Source organism: Pseudopipra pipra, chromosome 3 (assembly GCF_036250125.1).
Source record: "Pseudopipra pipra isolate bDixPip1 chromosome 3, bDixPip1.hap1, whole genome shotgun sequence".
In the NCBI taxonomy this organism is placed as follows: domain Eukaryota; kingdom Metazoa; phylum Chordata; class Aves; order Passeriformes; family Pipridae; genus Pseudopipra; species Pseudopipra pipra.
Window position 1 is genome coordinate 116,612,752 of NC_087551.1, and position 20,721 is coordinate 116,633,472.

General features: G+C 69.9%; 3 protein-coding genes across 8 annotated transcripts in view; 1 reads left to right on the plus strand and 2 right to left on the minus strand.

The window, feature by feature from the left end:
• Window positions 1-20,721, minus strand: part of PREB (prolactin regulatory element binding) — a 345,777-nt gene that overhangs the window by 304,731 nt on the left and 20,325 nt on the right. The gene's annotated exons all lie outside the window — the stretch shown is intronic.
• Window positions 50-20,540, plus strand: LOC135412254 (cytosolic carboxypeptidase-like protein 5). Of its 5 annotated transcripts, XM_064650829.1 has the most exons (15): window positions 50-316; window positions 773-944; window positions 1,852-2,018; window positions 2,115-2,292; window positions 2,531-2,709; window positions 3,353-3,902; window positions 4,424-4,593; window positions 5,816-5,951; window positions 6,935-7,125; window positions 8,008-8,213; window positions 10,343-10,443; window positions 10,749-10,795; window positions 10,974-11,062; window positions 15,935-16,060; window positions 16,516-16,653. In XM_064650829.1, exons 1-14 carry the CDS (start codon window positions 120-122, stop codon window positions 15,955-15,957), a joined length of 2,406 nt encoding a protein of 801 aa, XP_064506899.1. In that variant the 5' UTR covers window positions 50-119; the 3' UTR covers window positions 15,958-16,060; window positions 16,516-16,653. The 5 variants fall into 5 exon arrangements, with proteins under 5 accessions (XP_064506899.1, XP_064506898.1, XP_064506900.1 ...); XM_064650828.1 differs by lacking the exons at window positions 15,935-16,060; window positions 16,516-16,653 and having other exon boundaries at window positions 10,974-11,402; XM_064650830.1 differs by lacking the exons at window positions 10,343-10,443; window positions 10,749-10,795; window positions 10,974-11,062; window positions 15,935-16,060; window positions 16,516-16,653 and having other exon boundaries at window positions 51-316; window positions 6,935-7,194; window positions 8,008-8,137.
• OST4 (oligosaccharyltransferase complex subunit 4, non-catalytic) lies at window positions 11,357-11,815 on the minus strand. The gene is made up of 2 exons (XM_064650834.1): window positions 11,764-11,815; window positions 11,357-11,629 (listed from the first exon to the last, which is right to left on the minus strand). Exon 2 carries the CDS (start codon window positions 11,626-11,628, stop codon window positions 11,515-11,517), a length of 114 nt encoding a protein of 37 aa, XP_064506904.1. The 5' UTR covers window position 11,629; window positions 11,764-11,815; the 3' UTR covers window positions 11,357-11,514.

Consider the following 20,721-nt stretch of genomic DNA (forward strand, 5'->3'; position numbering starts at 1 on the left):
GGCGGCGGCGTTGCTGGGAGGCGGCAGCCAATGGTCGCGCGCGTTGCTGTTGCCGGGCGGCCCGTACCGGCCGTGCCGGGGCCGCGCCGGGGCGATGCCGGGGCCGGCCCCGCCGGGCCATGGAGATCCGCTGCGGGGGACTCCTCTTCAGCTCCCGCTTCGACTCGGGAAACCTGGCGCACGTGGAGCAGGTCCGGCCGGCAGAGGCGGGGGGCGGCCCCGCCGCCCGGGCCAACGCGCTTCCCGCCGCCGACTACGAGTTCAACGTGTGGACGCGGCCCGACTGCGCCCAGACCGAGTATGAGAACGGCAACAGGTACCGGCAGGCGAGGGGAGCGAATAGGGGCGGCTGGTACCGTACGGGGGGCGCTGGGGTGGGGGTTCCCCGGGGTCCAGGAGTGGCTGGAACGGGGGTCGGTGGGGTTGGGGGGGCTGAGCAAAGGGGCTGGGGGGTGGCCGGCGAGATTAGAGTGCCCTGGGTGTGGGCTCGGGGGGTCTGTGCCCTCTGCCTCAGGGATCTAAGCCCCCCCGGAGGACAGACAAAGTTCGACAGGGCCGGATGGGTGGGTGGGTGGTACCATGTAGGGGTGCCCTGGGAAGGGGGTCCGTGAGGTTGGGGGGCGGAGGAGAGGGGCTGAGGGAGCCAGCGGGGTCCGGGGCGCCCTGGGAGGAGGGTCGGGGGGTCTGGTCCCTCCCCCGGGGGGAGGTGGGGGACTCCTGGGGGACACCCCCGGGCAGAGGCTGAGCCGGCGCCGCTCCTGCCCCCTCCCAGGTCCTGGTTCTACTTCAGCGTGCGCGGGGGGGCCCCGGGGAAGCTGATCAAGCTGCACATCCTCAACATGAACAAGCAGAGCCGGCTGTACGCGCAGGGCATGGCTCCCTTCGTGCGCACCCTGCCCGTGCGCCCGCGCTGGGAGCGCATCCGGCAGCGGCCCAGCTTCCAGGTGGGACACGGGGCGGGGGGCGGCTCGGGGGCATGGACACCCCTCCCTCGCCACGGGGTGACCACTGCACTCTGCTGGGGCGGGGGAGTGGCTGGGCTGTCCCTGGCACCCCCGGGGGAAGGGGGTTAATGACAGTCCTTTCTCAGGGCTGTGCAGAGGAGGGTCCGTGGAGCTGTGGCTGGGCATAGGCCACCATGGGGTGTTTTCAGTGGGGGAACACAGACCTGCCCCCTGAGCACCCCTAGTGCTTCTCTTCCCCTTCACCAGCTGCCAAAGTGGCCAGAAAACAGCTCTTTGTGGCAGCAGGTGCTGCTGCCCCAGTGGGGGGCACAGCCAGGGAGGCTGGGGGAGCCCTGGGAGGCACAGCCAAGGGGTGAGATTCCCAGGAGGTTCCTTGGATGTGGTGGGAGCTGCCCAAGGGATTCCTGTTCTGGGTGCTCCTTGGTCCACGTGTGCTGCCATGGGGAGGTAGTGCCCACCCTCCCAGCAGACCCTCTGCTCTGTGGAACAGGAACCAGAGAGAACCACTGAATCCCAGAATGGCTTGGGCTGAAGGGACCTTAGAGAGTTCATGCCACCACCTGCCCTGGGCAGGGACACCTTCCACTAGAGCAGGTCACACCAAGCTCCATCCAACCTGTCCCTGAACACTTCCAGGGATGTGGCATCCCTTCCACGCCCTGACACGGGACAGGACAGGTGTGGTTTTGCTGGTGGGGTGAGCAATGAGCCAGAGGATCTGCAGGGAACAGCCTGGTGTGCCAGGACACCAGGGGTGGTGGCTGGGCAGTGATTCCCATGGGGATAGCCAAGGGCGATCGATGCCCAAGGGAGCCAGAAGAGGGGATTTGGGCTGTGCCAGGGTGGCCCTGCCCCTGTGCCCAGCCCTGCTCCACGTCTGTGGCAGGTGGTGGAGACGCAGTTCGTGCTGTCCTTCGTGCACCGGTTCCTGGAGCACCGCGGGGCCACCACCTACTTTGCCTTCTGCTACCCCTTCTCCTACACCGAGTGCCAGGACATGCTGGCACAGCTGGACGGCCGCTTCCAGGACTGCAGGCACATGTCCCCCAGCAGGTGTGCCCCCCACACCCCCTTCCCAGCCCTCTCATCCCCTTCCCAGGGCGGGAGCCCCCTCGCTCTGGGTGTGGCTGAGCCCCTCCTCGCCCACAGCCCCCTGGACTCTGTCTATTACCACCGGGAGCTGCTGTGCCACTCGCTGGACAAGCTGCGTGTGGACCTGCTGACGGTCACCTCGTGCCACGGCATGCAGGAGAAGCGGGAGCCGCGGCTGGACAAGCTCTTCCCCGACACCAGCACGCCCCGGCCACGCCGCTTCGCCGGGAAGAGGGTGAGTGGCCGTGCCTGCATCGGGGCTGTGCTGGGGACAGGGGGGTCAGCAGCCCCCACAGTGGCCCCTGTGTCGGTGCCTTGCTGCCACTCTCATGTCTGTGACCCAAACTGTGTCGTGTCCCCGAGGGCTGGAGCGTTTGGGTGGAGTGTGGGGAGCAGAGTCTGCGAGACCCTCCTGCACTGCAGTGTCAGAGGGCAGGCAGGGATCCCCCTCACCCCTGTCTGCTTGTCCCCAGGTGTTTTTCCTCAGCAGCAGAGTCCACCCAGGAGAAACCCCCTCCAGCTTTGTTTTCAATGGCTTCCTGGACTTCATCCTGCGGGAGGAGGATCCCCGTGCCCAGATGCTGCGGCGGATGTTCGTCTTCAAGCTCATCCCCATGCTGAACCCTGATGGGGTGGTGCGGGGCCACTACCGGTGAGTGCGGGGCTGGGCTGGGCTCTCCTGCCTGGAAACCTGCTCCATGTTTCACGGAATCATTTCGGTGGGAAAAGCCCTCTGAGACCATTGAGTCCGACCATTCCCCCACGACCAAGGCCACCACTAACCCATGTCCTCAAGTGCCACATCCATCCCTGCAGGGATGGGGACTCCACCACAGTCCTGGGCAGCTGTGCCAGGGCTGGACAGCCCTTTTTGTGAAGGAATTGTTCCCTATATCCAACCTAACTCTCCCCTGGCACAGCTGGAGGCCGTTCCCTCTCCTCCTGTCCCTTGTTCCCTGGGAGCAGAGCCCATTCCCCCCGGGCTCCCCCCTCCTGTCAGGGGGTTGCAGAGCCAGAAGGTCCCCCCGAGCCTCCTTTTCTCCAGGCTGAGCCCCCCCAGCTCCCTCAGCCCCTCCTGCTGCTCCAGCCCCTTCCCCAGCTGCGTTCCCTTCTCTAGGATGTCACACAGGGCTCTGCCTTGCCAAGGTTCTCGGTGCTCTGGGGCAGCCTCTGGCTGTGAGGGGGTGGTTTGGCTGTTGTACTCCGGGACAGATCCTGGAGTGCTGGCATTCCGAGGTGAGCTCAGCTGTGCCGGGGCACCCTGGCAGGGTCTCACGTCTCTGCTGTCCCTGCAGAACCGACTCCCGCGGGGTGAACCTGAACCGGCAGTACCTGCACCCCGACGCCGAGCTGCACCCCGCGGTGTACGGGGCCAAGGCCGTGCTGCTCTACCACCACGTCCACAGCCGCGTCCTGCCGGGCTCTCCGGACTGGAGGACGTTTGTCTCCCCGCTCGGCACCAGCTCACTGAGCACAAAATGCCCCAACCCTCCCGTCCCAGCCGCGGAGGCGGCGCTGTCGGAGCTGGACAAAGCCAACAACGCGCGGAACTCCCCCGGTGCCGGTGCCTGGAGTGCCAGCACCGCCTCCCGCCCGGACCGGGACACGCGGCTGTCGGACAGCACCGACCGGGCCGCCTGGATCCTGCCCTCGAGCCACACCGACCAGCACTGTGAGGAGGGGGTGCAGAGGCCTCCCTCAGCCCCCTCGCCCGAGCCCCCCGAGCCCCCCGAGCCCATCGCGCCCCGGGACAGCGGCCTGGCCTACTACGTGGACCTGCACGGCCACGCGTCCAAGCGCGGCTGCTTCATGTACGGGAACAGCTTCAGCGACGAGAACGACCAGGTGAGGCCAGGGCTGCTGGCACCCTCCTGCTGCTCTGCCCCCTCCCCACAGGCCCCAGCGCTCCCTCCCACTCCTGGGAGGGGGGTACGGAAATCCCTATCACGGCTCCTTGCTTTTCCCTTCTTTCTCCTTTCCTTCCTTATCTTACTTTTCTTTCCTTTTCCTCCTCTCCTTCCCTTCCTTCTTCTTTCCTTCTCTCCTGTCTCCTCCCTCTCCTCCCTAGGAGGTCTCAGATTTCCCCCTGGAGCTGGTGTGGGCCAGCAGCAGAGTTGCCTTTCTCCTGAGGGATGAGGGTGGGGAAGAGCAGTGCCGCTGGGCTCCCTTCCTCTCCTCCCAGCTAGCTGTCAGGAGAGCCCAGTGTGAGGTGGGCAGGGCTGGGCAGCATCCTCTGGGCACAGCTGGAGCTTGTGAGACCCTGGAACTGGAGCAGAGCGGGCCCAGCCAGCCCTGGTGAATCCCCACACTTGGCACTGGTCCCACTGGAGCTGAGGCCTTCCCATCACCCCTGCTGCTCTCCACAGGTGGAGAACATGCTGTTCCCCAAACTGATCTCCCTGAACTCGCCTCACTTCGACTTCACGGGCTGCAACTTCTCGGAGAAGAACATGTACGCCCGGGACAAGCGGGACGGGCAGTCCAAGGAGGGCAGCGGGCGCGTGGCCGTCTACAAGGCCCTGGGCATCATCCACAGGTAGGGCAGCACCGTCCAGCCTGGCACCGAGTGCTCGTGCTGGGCATGGGACTGGGGGAAGGAGGAACCAGTCCCGTGGGACCGCCCTGTCCTGCATGGCTCTGGGGCAGGTCAGCAGAAGCCAGGCCTGGCTGTGCCAGGTGCTGCTGTGTTCCTGAGGCAGAGGCTCAGCCAAGCCCTCCCCCTCCTCCCTCTCCACACTCTTCCTGCAGTTGCTCTGGTTTCTCCTCCCCGCTCTTGGATGGCTTTCCAGGGGGAATTCTCTTTCCAACTCGTGTCTGTGTTGAGCTGTAATTAAGCTGAGTTGCCGTGGGCGCAGAATCCCCATGGCTGTGTGTGAGATTCCAGCCTCAGCCCATCTGTGATCCCAGGAGCCGGGGATACCTATGATCCGCCCCCTCCCACGTGGGATGGGATATTCCTGGCCCGTTTCTGTGCTGGGAACACACCACTGGCAGCCAGACCCACAGAAGGGAGGTTCTCTCCCGTTTCCTTGGCGCTTGCCGTGCACTCGGCCCCTGCTCCGTGCCCAGCTCTGGTGGGTCAGGGACACACTGATCCAGCCATACAGGAACACACACACAGCAGGTTGGGCTTGGCACTTTGCTCTGGGCTGGCCCGGAGCAGCCCAGGGTTGATCCAACAGCGACATTCCGAAAGGTGCTGGGAGTGCTCTCAGTGCCCGTGTGGTGCCTCAGGCAAAGAGGGATGGAACTGCTCAGGTTTTCTGCTGGACTGGTCCTGGAGCTGCCTCTGGCCAGTGGGACAGATGGGAGCCCTCCCAGCCAGCAGTTCCCAGCCTCTCTTCTCCTTCCCACCTCTGGGACGGCTCGCTCAGGGACACCTTGGAGGCTGGGGGAGGCTGTGGCCGCCCACTCCCTGGATTGACATGAGACACTTCCCTTTCTCCATCAGGGACCCCCCATTCTCCATCACCTTCCAGAGGGGATTGAGAGGTCCCCTCACAGGCACCTTGGCACTTTGGGTGCCACCCTTAGGCCCCCACGAGCTCCATCCCAAGTTCCCATCACGCTGATCTCTGGTATGTCCACACATCCTTGTGCAGGGGATGGGCCATTCCTGCCATCAGAGCACACTCCTCAAAACCTGCAGCTTTCCTGTGCCCCAGCTCCACCAAAGTGGCTCTCCCAGAGGGACATGGGGGTCACCCCAGCCCTGCTGAGGGTCTGTGGGGTAACGGTGGCTCCCTTGTGCCCCACAGCTACACCCTGGAGTGCAACTACAACTCGGGGCGCTCGGTGAACAGCATCCCGGGGGCCTGCCATGACAACGGCCGGGCCAGCCCCCCGCCCCCGCCCGCCTTCCCCTCCCGCTACACTGTGGAGCTCTTTGAGCAGGTACAGGGGCCCAGCTGAGCCGGGGGAGGGGCTGAGATCCGGAGGCTGGGCTGGCATTCGCAGCTGGGGTTACTTTTCTCCATGTGCTTTTCTCCCCTGTGCTCTGGGGAGCTGCCCACTCTCCCCAGTGCTCCCCCTCCCCAGTGTCCTCTCTCCTGCTATATCCCCTCCTCTCCCCATGACCCCCTCACCGTTGCCCCACCCCGATGTCCCCCCTTCCCTGTGCTCCCGTCCTCCCCAAAACCCCCTCTCCCCATGACCCCCTCACCAGTGCCCCTCTCCCCCGTGCCACTCCACACGCCCTCCTGTCCCCGTGTGCCCCCGTGTCCCCTCACTGCCCTGTGCCGTGCAGGTGGGCCGGGCGGTGTGCCCCCATGTCCCCTCACTGCCCTGTGCCGTGCAGGTGGGCTGGGCTGTGTGCCCCCATGCCCCCTCACCGTGCCCTGTGCCGTGCAGGTGGGCCAGGCTGTGTCCCCCTGTGTCCCCTCACTGTGCCCTGTGCCGTGCAGGTGGGCTGGGCTGTGTGCCCCCATGCCCCCTTACCATGCCCCGTGCCGTGCAGGTGGGCCGGGCCGTGTCCCCCCATGTCCCCTCACTGCCCTGTGCCATGCAGGTGGGCCGGGCTGTGTGCCCCCATGTCCCCTCACTGCCCTGTGCCGTGCAGGTGGGCTGGGCTGTGTGCCCCCATGTCCCCTCACTGCCCTGTGCCGTGCAGGTGGGCCGGGCCATGTGCCCCCTTACCGTGCCCCCTCACCGTGCCCTGTGTCGTGCAGGTGGGCCGGGCTGTGTCCCCCTGTGTCCCCTCACTGCCCCGTGCCGTGCAGGTGGGCCGGGCTGTGTCCCCCCATGCCCCCTCACCGTGCCCTGTGCCGTGCAGGTGGGCCGGGCTGTGTGCCCCCATGCCCCCTCACTGCCCTGTGCCGTGCAGGTGGGCCGGGCTGTGTCCCCATGTCCCCTCACTCTCACTGCCCCGTGCTGTGCAGGTGGGCCGGGCGGTGGCGGTGGCGGCGCTGGACATGGCCGAGTGTAACCCGTGGCCGCGGATCGTGCTGTCGGAGCACACCTGCCTGGGCAACCTGCGGGCCTGGATGCTGAAGCACGTGCGGGGGCTGCGCGGCGCCGGGGGGGGCCCGCGGAGGAGAGAAGGGGCCGGGACCCCCCCCAGGAGCTCCACGTAAGGGCCGGCTGGGGCGAGCGCGGGAGCTGCAGGATAACAGCACTTAGAGATGATAAATGTCCCCAAGTGAGTCACCTGCCAGGGTCACCTGCGCGGCCGGGGCCTGGCCCTGCAGAGCTCCAGGAGCTGCAGGTGTCGGTCCCTGTGCTCCGAGCTGTTGGTGGGGAAAGGGGCAGGGGTGACATTGGTTGGGATTCACCTGGCCCAGTAGCCTGGAAAGTGCCTTTTCTGCATCCCCTCTAGCACTGGACTGGGATGGAGGCGGCTGAGGGATTTAGGAGTCTCAGCCTGGAGAAAAGAAGGCTCGGGGGGGCCTTCTCACTCTCTGCAGGAGGGTGGAGAGGGGTGGGGTGGGTCAAGCTCTGCCCCTGGGGAACAAGGTACAGGACAAGAGGAAGGGACCAGGGGAGATTCAGGTTGGATATTGGGAACAATTTCTTCATGGAAAGGGCTGTCCAGCCCTGGCAGAGCTGCCCAGGACAGTGGTGGAGTCCCCATGCCTGGAAGGATTTAAAAGCCTTGGGGAGGTGGGTTAGTGGTAGCATAACAGTGGTGGGGGAACAGTTGGACCTGAGGGTCTCCGAGGGCTTTTCCAACCTCAGTGATACTATGATTTGTGTCTGGGGGGGAGGGAGTGAGAATCCTGTGACAACACTGCTGGGACAGTGACGTACGACATGGGACACTGGGGCTGCAGCTCTCAGGGGCAGCCTTGGTGACACCCCTGCCCCCAGCTGCTCACCAGTCCAGGACTCTGCCAGAGGTGGTGCCTCGGCCACGGCCACCCTGTGCTCAGGGCTGGGCTGGGACAGTGGGTGGGGGGCGCAGAGGGGAACCCCCCTGCCACACCAGGCTGACCCCCATCTCTCACCCCCGCAGTGGGCTGCCCATCTCGGCCTCCGACAACTCCCTGGCCCGCACCAGGAGCTTCAGCAACGGCACCAGCGGGAGCGGGGGCAGCCAGCAGGATTCCCCGCGGATCCGGGCCTCCCCCAGCTTCACCTTCGGCAGCCCCAGGCCCCCGGCCGCGGCCACGGCCCCCCCGAGCCCCCCGAGCGGCGGCGGCGCCCCGGCCCCGGGCAGAGGTAAGCCGGGCTGGGGACCCCTGGCGCGCCTGCTCCGGCGCCTGTCGAGCTGCTGCGCGGGGCCACGGCCCTGAGGGAGCTCGGAGCCAGCCCGACCCGGGCTGGGACAGCGTGACAGTGGGTTTGTGTGGAACTGTGAGCATGAGGGGTCTCATCCCCATGGGGCAGTCCTGAGCAGGGAGACCTGTGGCCCCTCTGGCCCACCCCACGGTCCTGCAGCCCCGGCCAGGCAGGAGCTGCTGCTGCTCCATCGGGATGAGGGGGATCCCAGCCACTGGGGCAGTGGGGAGATACCCCCCCTTAAGCGTGGGGCCTGTGAGGCTTCTGGAGAAGCCAGCACAGAAAACCTCTGCTTGACTTCCTGCCGCTCCCAAAGCATTCCAAAGGCCAGTGGGGACACACCAAAGTGCCTTTCCCCTTCCCAGACACTGGCTGGGCAGCAGTAGGTTGTGGCCTTGGCTGTGGCTGTGGGGAGGTGGGCTGGCAGGGCTGGCATGAGGCACTGGGGGCTTCCAACACATGGTGAGTCCTCTTGGGTCGATGTACTGCAGTGGAGTGCCAAAACCAGGCGAGGTGCTGGCTGTGCCCCCCATGCTGATGTTCTCGCCGTGGGGCAGGGGTTCAGGGCCGCAGGGGGCAGGCAGTGCCAATCCAGGCCCCTCGGGGTCCGGTGCCTCAGCTGGCCAGCAGGGGAAGCCCGGGAGGCCCCTGCTCCCATCCCCTGCCCCGCAGAGCCCCGGGGCGGGGCTGCCGGTGTGACTGGGTGTGCCTGAAGCTGTGCTTGTGTCGAGTTCTGCCGTGTCTGTCGTGTTGTCCTCGGGGTTTGCTGCCCAGCCCTCTGTTGTGACTGTGTCTTGTCTGCCATGAGAACGTGGTGGGAGGAAATAAAAGGCTGATGTTCTCATGGGCACGTTGTTCTGTCTGTTCCTTCGGGTCTGCACAGGGATCGTGGCCTGGGGATGCTCTGACCCCGTGGCTTTGCCTTCCGAGCCCTGCACTGGCACCCCCAGCTGTGCCATCCCAGCCTCTGCTTCCCAGGCAGCTGGGAAGGAACCGGGAACGCTCAGGACCTGTGATGGGTTGGGGGCTGGATGGCACGGGGTGAAGATCCTGTTACCCTGGTCTTGTCCCATCCTTCCACTTCCTTCCTAGTTCCCGCTCCAGCCTGGCCACACCCCAGGGAGGTCAGTGTGCCAGGTCTCTGCCAGACCCCCAGTGACTCCCCTTGGCTGCTGTTGGCCTTTGCTGTCTCGGGTTGGTCACTGAATTTATGCTCTTTTGGCCCAGGTGAAGTCAGCTGTTGCTTTTCAGTACGTCCCACTGGCACCAGTGGCTTTGGCATATCCTGCCCAGCACAGGCTCCTGCTTGCAGGGTCTCGTTTGCTGCAGGGTCTGTGGCTGTTCATGGCTACCTTGGCTGTTGGACACCTTGTCCAACCCCCACGGGACACAGCTCTGGCTTCACCCCAGTGGGCAGCACAGCCTCTCTGCCACTTGCTTGCTTCCCCAGTGGGATGGGGAGAGAACTCCTGGGTTGGGATAAAGACAGTTTAACTGGGAGAGCTGAAACTGGGAGCAGAGCTGAGGTGACTCAGGTATTCCTTCAGCATGGCCAACCACAGCCAGGCCCCCAAAGGCCCCCCTTTCTCCCACCCAGCTTTCCTGGCTGAGCGGGTGTCCCACGATCCAGGACATCCCCTGGTCTGGAGCTGTGTCCCTGCTCCAGAGCTGTGCCCCCCAGGTCCTCATTGCCAGCCAGGCCTGGCCAGCATGGTCACACCAGTGCCACAGGAGACCAGGCTGGAAACTTGGCTGGAGCCAGGGGCAATGATTTATGGGACCACCAGGCCCGGCCAGGGTAGAGCCCGTTGCACCAGCAGGGCTGGGATTGAGCTCTGTGCCCATCACATCCTCCCTCCAGCACTGGCCACTGCCAGGATGGCCCTCGGTGTTGAGCTGGGGGGCCTGGCCCTGGCAAGGCTGGCAGGGAGGGGGACTCTGTGCCCACTGCTACTGTGGGAATGGTGTCACCAGGCCGTGCCAAGGTGCCCTGCGATGGCTCCGTGCCCCCACCATGGCACACAGCTTGTCACCAACACGGGCTGAGCTCTGTCTCCTCTGTCACACAGGGACCCTGCCTGTGGGCACCCAGGTAATGCCACGCACCAGCCACGGACCGCAGGAGGCCCAGCAAGGTGTGGGAGAGCTCCAGGGCACAGCACCGCTGCAGGTACCGGGGGCACCGCAGGGAGGGGACCCAGGGCTGCCCACGGCTCTGCTAGCCAGGCCTGGGGGTGCTGGGGCAACACCTTTGGGGGAATACCTCTGTGGGGCTGCCCCTAGGGCTGGGAGCCCCCCGAGCCGTGGGGCTCTGCCAGGTGTTTCTGCCCCAAGCGCCCTCCCAAAAACGTGTGGACACCCCAGGGGCAGGGGTCCAGCTCTGTGGGACCCGCAGCCCCAGGGAGCTCCTGTACGGGTGGGGACAAAGACCCCTCCTGGCACCAACCCTCTTGTCCCCTGTGCCCCCTCCCGCAGGTGCTCCCGATGAAGCTGAACGCCCGGAGAGCCCCGGAGCGGCCTGGGTAGGTGCTGTGGGTGGTGTCACCCCAGAGCCCGTGCCGACGGGGGGGGGTGGGAGCCCTGAGCGAAGCCCCCGCCAGGTGGGGGGCTGGGACCCCGACACCCTCAGGCCTGGGGCTGTCGGTGCACAAGGGCCCGCGGGAGCCCCATGCCCTGCTGACGTCGGTCTCTGTCCCACAGGGCTCTGCCCGGAGGCCCCCGTGCCCCCCGGGGGGGTGCTGAGCGCCGAGGGACCCTTCCCGTGCCGGGGCAGGGGCCCGCGGCCCCAGGTACGGCCCCGCGGCTCCGGGGGGCTGTGGCGCAGCCCGGGGGCCCCTGGCCCTGCTTGGCCCCGTGCCGGCCGCACTCGGGCAAGGGCTGCGGCGCTGGAGAGGGGGCTGCGGCCCCCCCGGCCCCGCCGTGCCCCACCGCGGCCCCTGCCCACCGGCCCCCCCTGGCCCAGCTCCTGCCGGCAGCTCCTCTCCTGCTGCGCTGAGCCCCAGGCCGGGCGCTCCCCTCGCACCCGCCCCGGCCCTCCCCGCGGGCCTGGCGGAGGGGTCCGGGGCTTTTACGACGTCACACTGTTTAGTCTTGTATCATCGTGTTTCCTTTAAAACTGGTTTGGAATAAGCTCGGCCTCGCGCCTCTCGCGGCCCCGCGCCCAGCGCGGCCGGGGCATCGCGTGCGGCCCAGAGGGACGGAGGGCGGGCGGGGAGCGCTGCCGGGGCTTTCGGGGGTCCGCTCACTCCTGCTTCTTGGGGTTGTTCACGGCCACGTAGTGGTACAGCACGACGAGGAGGAAGAGCGAGACGCCCAGCATGTTGGCGAAAATGGCGAGCTGCACGTCCGTGATCATCCTGCGGGGGGACACACGCTGGCACCGCGCAGGGACACCCCCCCCGCAGCCGGTCCTTCCCCCCCGAGCACACCCGCAGTCCCTGTCCCCTCCCGGTGTCCCCTCCCGGTCCCCCCCGGTGTCCCCCCCGCTCACGTTCCGGCCCCGCCGCTCCGACACGTCTCCCCGCGCCGCGCGTCACTTCCGGCCGCGGGGCACGGCGGGAGGGGCGTGGCCTGGCGGTGAAGTCACTCCTATCTGGTGCTGTGACGTCACAGTACCCGAGTGCGCGGTGACGTCACTGCCTGCCCGGGGCGGGGCGGGGCTCTTGGCGAAGGCGGGGCCTTTACCCCTGGCCCCGCCCCCCGGGCGCTCCCCGCCCCCTGGCAGCCGCGGCGGCTCCTTCTCCATACAAGGCGCGGCGCGAGGCGGGGGGCGGGGCCACGGCGGGGGGCGGGGCGGGGAGCCCCGGGGCGGCCGCGGCTAATTAGCGCTAATGACACTAATGACAGCTCATTACAGCTGATGACAGCGGGCAGGGCCGCGGGGCTGGGGTGGGACGGGCTGTACTGGGCTGTGCTGGGACGTACTGGGATGTGCTGAGCTGTACTGGGGTATACTGGGAGGTAGTGAGGGATACTGGGCTGTGTACTGGGCGGGGGTATACTGTGGTGTGCTAGGAGTCTTTCCACTGTGCCTTTTGTAACCGGACCTGTCTGTCTCGCATTGGCCTTTTTAGCCCCCAGCGCGCTTGTAGCAAATGTGGGTAGAGCCCTTCCCAAATCCTCGTTCGCGAAGCCCAGCCATGATGATGAGGAGGACATACTGGGATGTGGTGGGGTGTACCGGGGTGTATTGGGATGTATCGAGGTGTACTGAGGTGTATCGGGGCACACTGGGCTGGGTGCAGGATGGGCCGCAGCCGGGGAGTCCCAGCAGTGAGTCCCCCGGGGTCCTGCCACCACCCTGGTCCCCATCCCTGAGCCCCCTGGCTGTGCTGGGGCGGAGCGGGACCCCCACTGACTGTCCCTGCTCGGCCTCAAATCCCTGGCACTGGCTGGAGTACCCTGGGACACGGCAGGGCCTCAGCCCCCCACAGCCCTGCGGGACCCCCACTGCCCCCTACGGCCTCTGAGGGCACAGAGAAGGTGACGCCGTCCCCGTGGGGACAGCCCATTGCTGGGCCCTGGCCAAGCCCGGCCCCGTGTCCCCCACCCCCGCGTCCCTCCTCCCCCATGTCCCCTTCCCCGTCCCCTCCCCCCTCCAGCTGCCGGCAGCTGTTTGTGCTTAACCCACGCTCGCAGCTCCCCGAGGGCGGGGGGTTCCCGCGCCCTGACGTCACCGTGGGGTCGGAGCCAAGGCGTGATGTCACCGGGAGGCCGTGACATCACCGCGCGGTCCGGGGAAGCCATGGCGTCACCGCAGGCCTAGGACCGCGGTGGCCCTGGGTGGCCGCGGTGTCACCGCCGGCTGCTCCAGTGCCCCCGGTGTCCTCAGCGCGGTGTCAGGGTCGGGCTGGGGGCGCGGGGCAGCGCCTGGCTCGGCACCGGCACCGGGACGTGTAACCTGGCACGGGGACACGGGGACACGGGGACACGGGGACACAGGGACGTGGCAGTGCTGGATGCGGTGCCGGGACCTGCCGCGGCTGTGCCCGGGGCAGAGCGCGGGGCGGGGGCACCGGCGGCCGGGTGGACGCGGGGCACCGTGCGAGGCGGCGCCGGTGGCGGTGGCGCTGGCAGTGCTGGTGGCGGTACCGCAGCGGTAGCCCCGCCGCCCCGCTGGCCGCCCGCGCCCTGGCCCCCTGCCCGGCCCCTCTGGCTTCCCCGGCCCGGCCTAACGAGGAGCAGATGTGGCGGCGGCGGGGCCGGCGGGGCCGCGGTGCCCGGCGCGGCCGCGGCGGGGGCGGCGGTGGGCAGGAAGCGGGGGGCCCCGGGGACCCCGCCGGCGGGCAGCGGCAGCGGGGCGGCCCTGCCGGCGAGGGGCTGGCCGAGGGGCGGCCGGGGGGAGGGCAGAGCCGAGCCGTGCCGAGCCGAGCCGCCCAGAGCCGCGGAGCCGCGACGGGACACCCTATGCGCTCCTGAGCCGCGCCGGACCGGGCTGACCGAGCCGAGCGGAGCCGCCCCAGCCCAGCATGGCCCCCTGGCTCTGGCCGTGCCTCCTGGCCGCACAGGCCCTGGCCGCCAACTTTCCCCCCCGGTACAGCCTCTACACCGGCGGGGCCGCCCCGCTCGCCCCCGGCGCGGCCGCGGCCCACAGCGGTGCCCGGGCCGCCGGCCGGCACAGGTAGGAGCCGAGAGCACCGGGACGCACCGGGGGGACACGGGCGGCAGCGGGGGCACGGAGGCAGCCCCCACTCCGACGCCGCGGGGACCCCGGCATCGGCCGGGCACCGGCACGTGGCACGTCCAGCCCGGGGGGCGGCGGGAGCGGCCGTGGCGGGCGCCGGGTCAGCGCTGGGGGCTCCCCTGACCGGGGGGTCAGCCCCGGCCCCGCGGCGGGTGGGCAGTGGGCGCACGTGGGGGGCGGGGGCCGGGAGCCGGTGCCGCCGCGCGGGGATCCCGGGCTGGTCCCGCCTCGGCATCCACGCGGGGGTCAGCGCTGCCGGGGAGGGGGAGAGGGGCCCGGACCCACCCCATCGCCATCCCCGTCCCATCCCGTGCCGTGGGCAGCGCGGGGCGGTCGTGGGGTAGCCCGTGCCTGTGGGTCGGGGCGCTGGCGGGGCGCAGGGCTGGGGGCGGCCCCGCGCTGGGTTGGGGTCACACACCGCGGCCACATCGGCGCCGCAGCAGCGCGGCCGCAGGGCTGGATCTGCCCCGGCCCCACGGCGGCCCCGGCGGGTGGCAGGACGTGGCCCCAGCCTGGATTGCCTGGGGAGGGGGGGCCGTGGGTCGGGCACCCCCAACTCCCTGGTGGGGCACGGATACGGCTGAGCCTTTACTTGCAGCTTTGGGGGCTCAGCGGGGGCTTCCCACGGGTCGGCGGGTGCAGCGCCCTATCCCCGTGGCTCGCGGGTACGGGGCTGTCCCCACGTCCTGCCCTTTCGGGGGGGCTCCGGTCCCGTCCCGCTCCTGGGATGGGGACAGCCCCGGGGCGGGGCGGTGGGACCCCAGGGCAGCCGGGGGGTCCCAGGGCCCCGCGGGTGCGGGGCTGGGAAGTGAAGGGGGGAGGCGAGGGGGGGCCGTCGGTCGGCGCAGGAATTCCCGGCGGCCCCCGGGGAGGAGCTGGAATCCAGCCGGGGCCTGAGGGGAACCAGCCGGGCTGACGGGAACCGGCCGCCGCACCGGGGCCCCGCGGCGGGGTCCCAGGGCCGGGGACCGCTCCCCGGGGGACCGCTGGGGGACGGGTCAGGGGGGCCGGGCTGGGCCCCGGGCTCGGACCATATAAGGCTGCGACGGGGACAGGCTGGAGCCCCACGCCGTGGGGCTGGGGTCACTGCAACCTGTGGGGCTGGGCTGGGCTGGGGTCCTGCACCTCAGGCAGGGATCCCCACAGTCTGTGGCTGGGTTGGAGTCCCAGTGTGTGGCTGCCCCAATGCTCCTGCCCCACTGGCACAGAGGGGACAGGGGACACAAGGGCAGTGATGGGGAGGGGGAGGATGTAGGATACCCGTGCCAGGCAGCATGGGAGCCACAGCACGATGTGATGGGGTGTCAGCACCCCACTCCTGGCAGAGCCCCCATCCCCACAGGGCTCCCAGGGGCTGCCCCGTGGTCAGGTGCTGCAGCTGCTCCTGTGAGGTTGCCGGGCAGGGAAGAGGGGCTGCAGGAGGGCAGGATCCGGCCCATTAACCCGCCGCTCTGGGCTGTGACGGTGCTACCGGTGGGGCTGGTTGGGCGAGCACAGGAGCGTGTCGGGGGATCCGGGGTGTGCCCAGGGGGTCAGGTTGTGCCGGGGGGCCAGCATGTCCCAGGAATCCCGTGTGTGCCCAGTGGTGTGTGCCCAGTGGAACCAGTCTTTGCTGGGGAAGCCGGTGTGTGCCAGGGGATGCCTGGTGCAGGGGGTGATGCTGGGTCTCTGACGGGGCAGTGCCCGGTGCCTGCTCTGTGCCAGGACGATGTCTGGCTGTGTGCCAGGATGATGCCAGGTCTGGTCTGGGACTGTGCCAGGTGCGTGCCGGGACAATGCCTGGTGTGTGCTGGGATGATACCAGGTCCATGCTGGTGCCTGCTCTGTGCCAGGACAATGCCGGGGCTGTGCTGGGATGACGCCCGGTGTGTGCCGGGACCATGCCAGGTCTATCCCTGAACAATGCCCCACGTGTGCCAGGACGATGCCTGGTGCCGGCACGTTCCAGGTGTGTGCCCTGACCCCTTCCCTCCGGCAGGAACTGGTGTGCCTACGTGGTGACGCGCAGTGTGAGCTGTGTGGTGGAGGACGGTGTCGAGAGCTTCATCAAGCCGGACTATCAGCCCTGCCCCTGGGGGCAGCTCCAGTGCCCCCGGGTCCTGGCGTGAGTGGGGCCGGGATGGGGCTGAGGGTCTCCAGGGGGACTCTGGGGGGCCAGCGCAGAGCCGGGGCTGACCGCGGCTGTGCTGCCGCCGCTGGTGTTTACCCGCCCCGGGGTCGTGTTTACCTTTGCACAAGAGCCAGTGACCTCAAGTGGTGCCGGGGGGTGACCGGCCTCTGTCCCCCTGGCCGAGCAGAGCCAGGACCCTGGCACACCGTGCAGCTTTTCGGGGCAGTGATGGGGTGATACCGGTGTTGGGGTGATGCCGGGGACAGGGTGATGCTGGTGACGGGGTGACAAAGCCGGACAGGGGCAGGGGCAGCCCCCCCGGCCGCCGGCTGTTGAGCAAGACGCAGGCGCCGCTGGGTCAAGCCGCAGCCTGTGCTGGGTTTGGCTCCCTGGGGAAGCCCCGCACCCCTCCCAGGACCCCCCAAACTCCCTGTCCCCTCCACTCACAGGTACCGCAGCTTCCTGCGGCCCCGCTACAAGGTGGCCCAGCGGACGGTGTCGGAGCTGGCCTGGCGCTGCTGCCAGGGATACTCGGGCCCAGACTGCACCGAGGGACCCGCGCCAGCGTCCCCCCAGCCCACCGGCCGCCCCCCGCCCCGGCCCGGCCGCCCCACGCTCTCCGGCTTCGGCAACACCCTCAGCGGCCTGGGGGGTGAAGGTAGTGCTGGGGCAGGGGGAGGCGGTGGTGGAGGGACACGGCGGTAGGGGATGCAATGGCAAGGGGATGTGACACCCTGATCTGGCGGTGCGTGGCAGGCGGCGGGGACGCGGAGAAGATGCGGCGACTGGAGGAGCAGGTGCGGCAGCTGAGCGAGCAGGTGGAGGAGCTGCGGGCCGGGCAGGAGCCGCCGCCCCGGGGGGCGGAGGGGCACCCCGGGGGCGAGCAGCCGGCCGACGCGGCCGCCCCCGCAGAGGTGCGGGAGGCGCTCAGCCACGTCCAGAAGCGGCTGGAGGAGCTGGAGACCCGCCTGCGCCGCACCGAGGGCGGCCGGGACGGCCCGGGGGCGCCGGGGGGCCCGGGGACCGCGTCACTGCTCGACCTGGAGCGGCGGCTGCAGGAGCTGTGCGCTGCCTGCACGATCGGCACCGAGGGGCTGCGGCGGCAGGCGGCCGAGGACCGGGACCGCATGCGGGCGCTGGAGAAGCTGGTGGGCTCGGTGGACAAGCGCAACCGGGATGCGGTGGAGTCGGTGCAGCGGCACATCAGCAGCCTGAGCAGCCGCCTGGCCCCTGTCCCCCCTGCCCCGCCACCCCCGGACGTGCTCCGGCGCCTGGCGGAGCTGGAGCGGCGGCTGGAAGGGCTGCCGGTGCCGGCGGCGGGGCCGGGGCAGGGGCCGGTGCTGGCGCGGCGGCTGACGGAGCTGGAGGGGCGGCTGAACGCCTCCCGCGCCGGCCCGTGGCCCTCCGAGCCCGAGGGGCGGCCGGGGGGGCTGCCGGGGCGCCTGGCCAACCTCAGCCGGGCGGTGGAGGGGCTGGCAGCCAGCGGGGCTCAGCGCGGCGCCCGCCTGGACGAGCTGGAGGGGCTGCTGGCCCGCTGCGGCCACCCCTGCCCAGGGCAGGACGGGCACGACGGGGCCCTCGGCCCCCACCTCCGGCAGCCGCAGGACACCGAGGGGCTCCGTGGGGCCGGGCTGGCCGGGACCCTGGGGGGGCTGCTGGGGGCACAGGGAGAGGCGCTGGTCGAGGAGCTGGAGGAGCTCCGCAACCGGACGGGGCGGCTGGAGGCAGCGCTGGAGAGGCTGAGCGGTGACCCCTGCGCCCGGCCCTGTGCCCCTCTGCCCCCCCGGGAGCCAGAGCAGCTCCAGCCCGGCCCCACGGAGCCAGGGGAGCTGGAGGCACCGCTGGAGGGGTTCGGCGTCTTCGGGGGCACGTCGCCCTCGGAGCTGCGGGAGCTGCGGGGGGAGCTGGCGGCAGCGCTGCGGGCCCTGAGCGGCCTCAACGCCACGGTGGAGGGGCTGCAGGACGCGCTGGATCAGCAGGACGCCCGGCAGCGCCAGCTGGGCTCCATCACCGACCGCGTGGTGGCCGAGCTGGACCAGGCGGCGGCGGCGGCGGCGGCGCGACAGGCCGAGAGCGAGGAGCGGCTGGAGGCTCTGGCGCGGGAGCTGGCGCGGGCCGGGGGCTGCCCGGCGGGGCTGGAGCCGCGCGTGGCCAAGTTGGAGGGGGTCTGCGAGCAGCTGGAGGCGGTGGCCGGGGGGCTGCGGGGCGTCCGTGAGGGGCTGGGCCGGCACGTGGCCGGGCTGTGGGGGGCCGTGCGGGACCTGAACGCCACGGCCCGCGCCCAGGCCGCGCTGCTGGAGAAGGCGCTGGAGCTGCCGCCCCGGCTCGGAGCCCTCAACGCCAGCCTGGGCCATCTGCGCGGGGAGCTGAACCGCCTGGCACGGCTGGAGCGCCACGGTGCGTGGGCACGGGGACACACGGGGGACACGGGGCTGTGGGGCTGCGGGGACGCGGGAGGATGTGCGGCATCGTGGGGGACACGGGGCTGTGGGGACACGGTGTGTCGTGGGCCTGAGGGGCTGCAGGGATGGGGGCACACGGGGCATCACGGGCACTGCAGGGGGACAGGGGCACACGGGACATCACGGGCACTGCAGGGGGACAGGGCATCCCGGGACTGTGGGGACACGGGGGGCCGTGGGGCTTCACGGGGGCACACAGCTGTGGGAACGGTGGTGGAGGTGTGGGGACACAGGGATATGGGAATGTGGAGTCACCAGGGAACGTGATAGTGGGGCGTGGGGACACAAGACCACAGAAGGATCCAGGCCATGGGGCTGCACTGTGTGGGGACAAGGGGACGCCAGTCATGGGAACGTGGGGTTATCACACATGGGACACCAGGCATGGGTCTGTGGGGTGAGGGAAAAGGCTATGGGGCCAGGGTGGCTCTAACCCTCTCTTGTCTCCAGGCCCCCCTGGCCCCCCTGGACCTGCTGGACCTGCGGGCGAGACAGGCCCTCGCGGCCCACCTGGGCCTCCTGGAAAGGATGGAGAGCAGGGTTCCGTGGGCCCCCCTGGTAAGGATCAGCCTCCTTCGTGTCCCCTGATGCAGCAGTGGGGCAGTGCTGGTATGGCTGGACCCTGTGCCCGGGGGTCCCACCCCAAGCCAGTCCTGCAGCCCCTCCTCATCTTTTCCCTCAGGGCTGCCCGGAGAGAGAGGTAGGGCTGGGGCTGGGGGCTTAGGGTGCAGGGGGGCATGGGGGGCTGGGGGGAGAGGACATGGGGCTGGGGGCTTGGGGCAGATGTGGGGAGCTGGGTGGGACTGGAAGGGGAGCAGGGGGTGTCTGGGTTGGCATGGGAGAGCACAGGGCACTTGGAAGCTGAGGGGCAGAGGGGCTGGGGTGCAGGGGGGCACATGGTCAAGGGGTCGCATGGACACGGTGAAGGGGGAGTGGGGGCTGCATCTGCTGGGCTGGGGGGCAGAGGGTGCTGGGAGGGGGATAGAGGGTACAGGGTGGCAGTGGGTTCCCGGGGGCAGGGGCACAGGAGTGCCCTGTCCTGACACGGTGCCCAGGCGAGGTCGGGGAGCCGGGCTCGGTGCCCCGCGTCGCCTTCTCGGCCGCCCTGAGCACCCAGCGCACGGAGCCGGGCACCGTCCTCTTCGACCAGGTGCTGCTCAACGACGGCGGCTCCTACGACCCCGAGACAGGTGAGAGCCCAGGCACGGCCGGGCGGGGGCACGGGGGGCTGTGGGGCGGTTTCGGGGTGATGGAGGTTACGGTGGGGGCTCTGGTGTGTGAGGGGGCTGCACAGTCACAGGGGGATGTGATGCCGGGCGTGATGGTGGCCGGGAGCTCTGTGGGGGTGCTGTGCCCGTCCCAGGGTGTGCCGCTGGCCGTGGGGTGCTGCAGGGGATCCGAGGGTGCAGAGCCCGCTCTGGGGGCGCCGGGGGTTCCTGGGGGTCCCTGATCCCCTCCTCCTGCCGCAGGCACGTTCACGGCACCGGTGCCCGGGCGGTACCTGGTGAGCGCGGTGCTGACGGGGCACCGGGGCGAGGGGCTGGAGGCCGTCCTGTCCCGCTCCGGCCACGGCATCGCCCGCCTGGACTCGGCCGGATTCCAGCCCGAGGGGCTGGAGAAGGGGCCGGTGGCCGCGCAGGCCCCCAGCCCCGGTGCCCTCGGCGTCTTCAGCCTCCTGCTGCCGCTGGCGGCCGGCGAGACCCTGTGCGTGGAGCTGGTGTCGGGGCGCTTGGCCCACGCGCCCGACGAGCCCCTCACCACCTTCAGCGCCGCCCTGCTCTACGACGCCGAGGAGCCCTAGAGCCGCCGGGCCCCCGGCGGGGGCACAGCTGGGCCGGGGGGTCCCCACACCCCCACGGGACCCCCCCCACCCGCCCCCTTATTTATCAGCACCCCTCAGCCCTCGCTGCCCCACCGTCACACGCTCCCGCCCCACACCACCCGCCCCGGCCCCCCACGCCGCCCCCCGGCCCCCCACTGCCCCCAATAAAGACGCGGCACCGGGTTTTGTACCCGCGGCTCCGGCTCCGTCCCTCGGCCCGAGGGGGGCGGTGTGGGGAGGGGCCGGTCCCTGCCGGGGGTCACCGCGATCCCACCTGCCCTGGGGCACAACCTCCCTCCACGGCCCCGGCAGGGCTGTCCCTGTGCCGAGGGAAGGGGGTTCAGGGTGGGCATGGCGGGGGTTCCTGGCTG

What these genes read in the sequence shown, in the direction of transcription:
- OST4 (XM_064650834.1), bottom strand. Translation starts at nt 11,628, where the DNA reads ATGATCACGGACGTGCAGCTCGCCATTTTCGCCAACATGCTGGGCGTC.
- LOC135412254 (XM_064650826.1), top strand. Translation starts at nt 15,142, where the DNA reads ATGCTCCTGCCCCACTGGCACAGAGGGGACAGGGGACACAAGGGCAGT. An exon ending in CTGTGCTGGGATGACGCCCG is followed by an intron (nt 15,822 to 15,934) that starts GTGTGTGCCGGG and finishes TCCCTCCGGCAG; the next exon opens with GAACTGGTGTGCCTACGTGG. An exon ending in CTCCTACGACCCCGAGACAG is followed by an intron (nt 19,719 to 19,997) that starts GTGAGAGCCCAG and finishes CTCCTGCCGCAG; the next exon opens with GCACGTTCACGGCACCGGTG.